This window comes from Ranitomeya variabilis, chromosome 5, assembly GCF_051348905.1.
Source record: "Ranitomeya variabilis isolate aRanVar5 chromosome 5, aRanVar5.hap1, whole genome shotgun sequence".
Taxonomy (NCBI): Eukaryota; Metazoa; Chordata; class Amphibia; order Anura; family Dendrobatidae; genus Ranitomeya; species Ranitomeya variabilis.
In genome coordinates this window covers 38,477,886-38,486,320 of record NC_135236.1, presented here as the reverse complement: position 1 = coordinate 38,486,320, position 8,435 = coordinate 38,477,886, and the positions used below count along the sequence as shown (strand labels likewise).

At 43.8% G+C, this 8,435-nt stretch overlaps 1 protein-coding gene across 1 annotated transcript; it reads left to right on the top strand.

Moving 5' to 3' along the window:
- Positions 1 to 294: 294 nt before the first annotated feature.
- On the top strand, positions 295 to 3,529 carry LOC143774822 (transcription factor HES-7.1-B-like). The gene is made up of 3 exons (XM_077262591.1): positions 295 to 336; positions 605 to 700; positions 2,630 to 3,529. The coding sequence occupies exons 1-3, from the start codon at positions 295 to 297 to the stop codon at positions 3,020 to 3,022; spliced, it is 531 nt and encodes a 176-aa protein (XP_077118706.1). The 3' UTR covers positions 3,023 to 3,529.
- The last annotated feature ends 4,906 nt before the right edge of the window (positions 3,530 to 8,435 follow it).

Genomic DNA, 8,435 nt, shown 5'->3' with positions numbered 1-8,435 from the left:
ACTACATTGGCCAGAAATTACAAACTGCTTATCTCTCTGTGTAAAAGGCTCTTTAGACTTGGTAATTTCTCCAGGGAAAGTCAGTGAGCTGTGGAGCGGAGAGTGAGTAAATGGGATTACTGGCCAGGCCGTCCTCCTGTGACTGGTCAGGGAGGGTAATTATTACCAATTGGCCATCTGATTGTAAAGCGCATACAATACTCAGGTGGAGCCAGTCCATATAAATAGTCTGTGTGGCTCTGGTAGGAAAATTGTACATTTCTGCAAGATAAGGACACATTGTATGTCTGGACCATGAGAGGCGAGAAGAAGTCTCCACCAGGGACCCGAAGAAAGGTAATGCTATCATACCAACCTAATTCTTATCATAGCTGAGGGTTTGCTACAATCATATTAGTTTTGGTAAGTTTTCTATCTCTGTAAGTTCTTATTCACTTACGGCAAACAGAGATCTTGAAAAAAAGGTAAAACTGATAGCTCTAAAACCTTCCAGAACACACTCATTAGCTTTTCCAATGTAATGTCTTATGGTCACACCAGGGTTAATTAAGGTCCGGGCCGGTTGGAGAACAGATTTCTAGTAATATATTTTCATCCTGGGCAGCTCTTGAAACCAATGGTAGAGCGACGAAGACGAGAGAGAATTAACAGCTGTCTGGAGAAACTGAGACTTCTCTTAGCTGACGCCATGAAAAATGAGGTAAGGTCGGAGAAAACAAACTTAACATATAAGTTATGGAACTCATCAACCTGTGGCAGATACAGATCTGCGTTTTATATGATGAGTTTATGATATACATGTAGAGCTGTAAGTTTACTGTCTGGTGGGATCTTATGGACCATAACGCCCCAATAGATATGCTCATTAGGCTCCATCTATGGTTTAGGTATTATCAACGGAAATTAGCAAATTTGCCAAAATTCAAATTTGGCACATTTTCTCGAATTTGGCACAAAATTTGATTTGCATAATTTTATTTGATGAGGATTGAATATGTCGGAGTGGGCGGTAAAAGAAGTTTATTATGGTCTGAGTTCTCTTTAGACCCCAGAGCATAAAAAATAAATGTGTCACAAAATAAAAAAAAATTATACTCTAGCCGAAGCTACCCATCCGGTCTCCCCTGGCTCCCTCCTTATGGAAGAAGACCAGACAAGGAAGGAGCCAGTGTAGGAACAAGCGGGAAAATTAAGAGTTGGGACATGAGAGAATCAAGGTGGGTATCATTTTTGCTATTTTTCTACCCCTCTGATTATTATACGCTTGGATAGTAGATGTGAAGAACCAGACACTTGGTAGACGCAATATTAAACTGTGGGGTTTCGAGAGATTTCAAACCATAATAAAAAATGTTTTATTGCCAATCGTGGCACATTCAACATATTTGACGCAAATCGAATTTTCCAGCTGAATTAGACCAAATCTGCCACATTCTAATTCTGGCAATCAAACTTATTTCGATTTGTTATTTTATTTGTCATAATTTGCCTTTTTTAATTTTTGTTATCTCTTTTTCGGCTCTAAAAAGAACGCCGAAAAATGGTAGAACTGATTGAATTGCAAAAAAGAAAATGTATTCTGCCGAATTCGATTTAAAAAAAAAATCTTAACGAATTCGGCTTACCCATATCTAATGATCAATTGTAGAAGATAAATAATATGCTTCCAGAAACTGCATATCGCAGGAGAAGAAAAAAAAAATTGGACATGTTGACATCCAATAGCCTGATCCTTTTTACTCCAATCTCTATCAATATTAAGCTATTGGGAATGGCCACTTTAAGGAAATCTATTGAATAAAAAATGCTAAAAAACGTGCCTTATAGTTTTGGGAGTGGGAATGGCAGAGGGATATTGATTCTCATTAAGGTTACCAGTCTAGTATGCAGTCCCATTGATAATTCTCCATAGGAAAAATATACCTTGCTACAATTTGTAGGTAGCTATCACATAAATCAATGTTTGACCCTTTAACAACCATTAAACCAAGCTCATACCCATCTGCAGAGCATTCGAGGGGTGATTGTGTCTTATTATTATAGGACAAGGTAGGGCTGGCGAATGAGATGTACTTTCCCATGGCACATTGGTCTCCTTGCATGACTGACCTACTTAGTGAGAGGACAGTGCCACCCTCAAAGCTGAAAGGTATCTCAGTCTGCCAGCTAAACCTTGTCCTACAGTGATTGGGGGCTGGCACCCCAAAACAGGTGTCTACAAATGGTCATCTGGCTTGGCTATTTTTGCTAATGCAAAGCTTGTTAAAGGGTCAAATACTGACCTAAAATGGTAGATTATCCAAACGTCGCACAGTCCCCCACCCCTCCCCCAATACTGACTTCCCATTGTGATCGAGCTGAACCAACTTACGGTACTATGGAGCAAAGCATGCTGGGAAGCCTCTCCACCATCATCTTCCTCCCTCGGCTTAGTCATAGGTGATACGTTTTCTCCGAGAGTCGTACATTTCTCTGGGATCGTGTGAACATGTATGATACTTGTATGATGTTTATTTAGCCCACAGAATTTTTCAGTTTATTGCTTGCTTGAAAAGTTACAAAAATGTATTTTAACACATTGAGATCACGAATATATGAGAAATAATTTATTGGTTTCACTTTACTGTAGAAGAAGCTAAAAAATCCAAAGATGGAGAAAGCAGAGATTCTGGAATATACAGTTGAATTTCTTCAGTCCAGAATGACATCTGTCAAGAGTTCCCGTGAAGTCCTTCAATCCATAGATTTCAGATCTGGCTTTCATAAATGTCTTGAAACCACTGTGAACTTCATCACCCAAAATCAACAGTTGTCTCCTTCAAGCAAGGAATTATTTTTCAAACAGTTGTCTTCTGGAGTACACCTCTATTCTCATTGTCTCCGTAGACCATTGCACCCCACTTCTCCTGAAACATCTAAATGGCTTAATCATCATAGCTACACATTTGCTGTAAATAATGTTGATAACCAAAGTGACTGCCATTCTGACCAAATGTGTAGGTCGTGGAGACCGTGGCTGTAAGTAAATTTCTTTATACATTAAATTCTACCGAGGAACTGAAGCTAAAGACTGTTGCGGTTGCACTTGAGCCTTAATGCATAAGGAGGTCTGAAGGCCATTTAAGAAACCAGTATCATAAATGGTGCATGTTTGGAGAGGGCCATGTTACAATATTTTGCCTTGAAGCATGAGTGACACTTCTGACTGAGATGTTATTGAGACTTTGTATGCTGACTATGCTCATCATGACTATTTCATTATAGATTTTGAATTTATTTTTGAGCTAAAGTACCGTACTTGTTACTAAGATCTGTGAAAAGATGTCAGAAGAACCTAAAGGTAAGGTCAAAATTATAAGGTCTAATATTGCCTCCAACACAAATATTTCTACCCAGGGTTATTATGTCCATCATGTATCAAATATTCCTATCTAATGCAAGAAGAGATTAACCTGTACCCACCACGTCTAACATTATGGGCTGGTATCTCACTTATCTCAGTTTGAGCAACCATCGTGATAGTAATAAGAACAAGGCATTTTCTGAAGTCATGAAGAACACGAAGAAGGGTTTGATTTTGAATAGAACTGCTTCCAATTATTGAAAGTCTTGTGCTTACTGTAACGAACAATTTCTATAGACATAAGACCCTGGCTCTCATAGTATGCTCTATAAATAGACCTGGGAGAGGGGCACAAAGTCATTGCTTGTTGTCCACATCAAGTTTTGACAAAGAGCAAAGGTTCTATGATAGTCTTTTCACGTTGTGTAATGGAGATATGTAGAATGTCTAACAAAAAAGCTAATTATATTACTTATGGAGTCATGATTTGAATTGATTGTTGGGAGAACTTTCATGAAGGAGCTTTGGGTCTACTGATCCTGCTCAGTGACTAAGCTTAAAACCCTTACTTAGCGTAGCCAATAGCCTAAGGGAGAATACAGGCCAATGTGTGCAACTTAAGAATTATTAAGAATGAGTAATGGTACATAGTATGTGGCCCTGTTACAGACTTTGCAGTGAGGTTACAGAGTTACAACTTTGCCCTCACTGCATGATTGTTGAGGGTCACAAGCTCCCTAAAAACATTAGTTGTCAGGCGAACAACTGATTAGGTGATTCCCCAGCATACAGGTTAAAAGCTCCTTTGTTTTCTATGTGAGAATTGCCAGAATCCTCTGTGTCCTCCAGACTTCTCTGTGTCTTCCAGACTCCTCTGTATCCTCCAGACTCCATGGGTCCTTCAGACTCCTCTGTGTCCTCTACTAGAGGACACAGAGGAGTCTGAAGGACACAAAGCAGTCTAGAGTTCTTCAAAACTCCTTTGTGTCCTTCAGACTCCTCTATGTCCTCTAGACTCCTCTACATACTGCAGACCCCTCTGTGTCTTCCAGACCACTCTGTGTCCCCCAGACTCCTCTGTGTCATTCAGACTCCTCTGCATCTTCAGACTGCTGTGTGTTATTCAAACTATTCTTATTTCTTCAGAATCCTCTGTGTTCTTCAGATTCCTCTAAATCGTCCAACATTTTCTGCCAATTGTTTCAGGAGAATTAAAGGACTGGTTGTTGAAAATCCAAAAAGCCGGTTCCTTTTCTCCCCCAAAATCATCTGTGAGGCCGGTTTCACACGTTAGTGGCTCCAGTACGTGTGGTGACAGTTTCCTCACGTAACGGAGACACTGACTCACGTAGACACATTAAAATAAATGTTTCTCTGCACATGTTTTCGCGGACCTTGTGTCCGTGTGCAAAACAAGGAGACATGTCCGCTTTTCTCCAGCAGCACGGTCCGCAAAGCATCCCGCACATGTGCACACGGAGAACAGTGTGCACTCTCCTCCGTGTGCACGTACCACCGCAGGAGAAACAGCACTACAGTTAAGCGCTGTCCCCTGCTTTTGGTGCTGAAGCCGGCATTCATTCCTTCTCCCCAGCAGCGTTCGCTGGAGAGAAGGAATGAAAAATCAAGGTTTTTTTAAATTTTTTTTGTTAAAAATAAAGTTTGCGGCTCCATAGGGGTGGAGACGCATATTCATCACTGTAATGAGCGGTATCACATGACTGCTCACACAGGACAGGCTGCTGGCACTGAGAGGAAGCATCACAGGAGCTGGGTGAGTGTTTCTCTGCAAGCGGGTGGGCGCACGGGGGGTGGGAGGCGGGAGGTGACCCCAAACTTTATTTTTAACAAAATAAAATTTAAAAAACTTTGATTTTTCATTCCTTCTCTCCAGCGAACGCTGCTGGGGAGAAGGAATGAATGCCGGCTTCAGCACTAAAAGCAAAGGACAGTGCTTAACTGTAGCGCTGTCTCCTGCACGGTCCGTGTGGTCCTCAGTCGGCACACGGCTGCCGCACGTGTGCCACACTGATGTGCCACGTGAAGACATGGACACACGGACACGGATAACTCCGTTACCGATTTCTCCGGTACAGGAATTATCTGGACGTGTGAGACTGGCCTTAAGGGAAAGTCAAAGGGCATCATACAGATTAGAGTGCACACCGTTCCCATCATTATTGGCAAGTTCCACCAATTTTAGATTAATGTTTTTGGGGGCCTTTACTGGTTGAAATGAATGGTTTATAGTGGAAGATAAAGCAAAGTAGGAAGAGATAAAAAGATTAATTCAATTAGGATTGAGTTCAAGTTGAATTTTCTGAAATTCACTGTTTCACATAAATTCCAACATTTTGAGATGTGATTTGTGGTTCTCAAAAAAAAAAAGTACCCAGCATCATTTCCCACATTACTGAGGCATCAAGCTGCCGGCGCTCATCATTTTACGTTGCCACGTGGACTTTATCATAATGCTCTGCAGCTACATCGAGCTGACTATCACACCTTGTACAGTGCAGCTCAGTATGTACAGCACAGTCACTGGGTAAGTCTCTCTCTCCTGTAGCGTATAAGCTCTTATGGTCAGCGGGGTCTTCCCTCACTACTGTATTGTGTAAGCTCATATGGTCAGTTGGGTCCCCTCTCTCTCCTGTAGCGTATAAGCTGCTATGATCAGCGGGGTCTTCTCTCTCTACTGTAGAGTGTAAGCTCTTATGGTCAGTGGGGTCCTCACTCTCCTGTAGATTGTAAGATCTAATGGTCAAGGGGGTCCTCTCTCTCCTGTAGAGTGTAAGATCTTATAGTCAGTGGGGTCCTCTCTCTATCCTGTAGAGTGTAGGCTCTTATGGTCAGCAGGGTCCTCTCTCTCTCCTGTAGAGTGTAAGCTCTTATGGTCAGTGGGATCCTCTCTCTCCTGTAGAGTGTCAGCTCTTATGGTCAGTGGGATCCTCTCTCTAATGTAGAGTGTAAGCTCTTATGGTCAGTGGGGTCCTCTCTCCTGTAGAGTGTAAGCTCTTATGGTCAGTGGGGTCCTCTCTCTCCTGTAGAGTGTAAGCTCTTATGGTCAGTGGGGTCCCCTCTCTCCTGTAGAGTGTAAGCTCTTATGGTCAGCGGGGTCCTCTCTCTCTCCTGTAGAGTGTAAGTTCTTATGGTCAGCGGGGACTCCTCTCTCTCTTCTGTAGAATGTAAGGTCTTATGGTCAGTGAGGTCCTCTCTCTCCTGTAGAGTGTAAGCTCTTATGGTCAGCGGGGTCCTCTCTCTCCTGTAGAGTGTAAGCTCTTATGGTCAGTGGGGTCCTCTCTCCTGTAGAGTGTAAGCTCTTATGGTCAGTGGGGTCCTCTCTCTCCTGTAGAGTGTAAGCTCTTATGGTCAGCGGGGTCCCCTCTCTCCTGTAGAGTGTAAGCTCTTATGGTCAGCGGGGTCCTCTCTCTCTCCTGTAGAGTGTAAGTTCTTATGGTCAGCGGGGACTCCTCTCTCTCTTCTGTAGAATGTAAGGTCTTATGGTCAGTGAGGTCCTCTCTCTCCTGTAGAGTGTAAGCTCTTATGGTCAGCGGGGTCCTCTCTCTCCTGTAGAGTGTAAGCTCTTATGGTCAGCGGGGTCCTCTCTCTCTATCTCCTGTAGAGTGTAAGCTCTTATGGTCAGTGAGGTCCTCTCTCTCCTGTAGAGTGTAAGCTCTTATGGTCAGTGGGGTCCTCTCTCTCTCTCCTGTAGAGGGTAAGCTCTTATGGTCAGTGAGGACCTCTTTCTCCTGTAGAGTGTAAGCTCTTATGGTCAGCGGGGTCCTCTCTCTCTATCTCCTGTAGAGAGTAAGCTCCTGTGGTCAGCGGGGTCCTCTCTCTCCTGTAGAGTGTAAGCTCTTATGGTCAGTGGGGTCCTCTTTCTCCTGTAGAGTGTAAGCTCTTATGGTCAGCAGGGTCCTCTCTCTCTCCTGTTGAGTGTAAGCTCTTATGGTCAGTGGGATACTCTCTCTCCAGTAAAGTGTAAGCTCTTATGGTTAGTGGGGTCCTCTCTCTCCTGTAGAGTGTAAGCTCTTATGGTCAGTGGGGTCCTCTCTCTCCTGTAGAGTGTAAGCTCTTATGGTCAGCGGAATCTCCTCTCTCTCTTCTGTAGAGTGTAAGGTCTTATGGTCAGTGAGGTCCTCTCTCTCCAGTGGAGTGTAAGCTCTTATGGTCAGTGGGGTCCTCTCTCTCCTGTAGAGTGTAAGCTCTTATGGTCAGCGGGGTCCTCTCTCTCCTGTAGAGTGTAAGCTCTTATGGTCAGCGGGGTCCTCTCTCTCTCCTGTAGAGTGTTAGCTCTTATGGTCAGTGGGGCCCTCTCTCCTGTAGAGTGTAAGATCTTATGGTCAGCGGGGTCCTCTCTCTCTCCTGTAGAGTGTAAGCTCTTTTGATCGGCGGGGTCCTCTCTCTCTCCTGTAGAGTGTAAGCTCTTATGGTCAGTGGGGTCCTCTCCTTCTCCTGTAGAGTGTAAGCTCTTATGGTCAGTGAGGTCCTCTCTCTCCTGTAGAGTGTAAGCTCTTATGATCAGTGGGGTATTCTCTCTCCTGTAGAGTGTAAGCTCTTATGTTCAGTGGGGTCCTCTCTCTCCTGTAGAGTGTAAGCTCTTATGGTCAGCGGGGTCCTCTCTCTCCTGTAGAGTGTAAGCTCTTATGGTCAGTGGGGTCCTTTCCTTCTCCTGTAGAGTGTAAGCTCTTATGGTCAGCGGGGTCCTCTCTCTCCTGTAGAGTGTAAGCTCTTATGTTCAGCGGGGTTCTCTCTCTCTATCTCCTGTAGAGTGTAAGCTCTTATGATCAGTGGGGTATTCTCTCTCCTGTAGAGTGTAAGCTCTTATGTTCAGTGGGGTCCTCTCTCTCCTGTAGAGTGTAAGTTCTTATGGTCAGTGGGGTCCTCTCCTTCTCCTGTAGAGTGTAAGCTCTTATGGTCAGCGGGGTCCTCTCTTTCCTGTAGAGTGTAAGCTCTTATGGTCAGTGGGGTCCTCTCCTTCTCCTGTAGAGTGTAAGCTCTTATGGTCAGCGGGGTCCTCTCTTTCCTGAAGAGTGTAAGCTCTTATGGTCAGTGGGGTCCTCTCCTTCTCCTGTAGAGTGTAAGCTCTTAT

Excerpts from the sequence above, each read along its gene's own strand:
- LOC143774822 (XM_077262591.1), top strand. The coding sequence starts at position 295 with ATGAGAGGCGAGAAGAAGTCTCCACCAGGGACCCGAAGAAAG. Across the intron at positions 337-604 it reads CACCAGGGACCCGAAGAAAG|CTCTTGAAACCAATGGTAGA; the intron begins GTAATGCTATCA and ends CATCCTGGGCAG. Across the intron at positions 701-2,629 it reads CTGACGCCATGAAAAATGAG|AAGAAGCTAAAAAATCCAAA; the intron begins GTAAGGTCGGAG and ends ACTTTACTGTAG.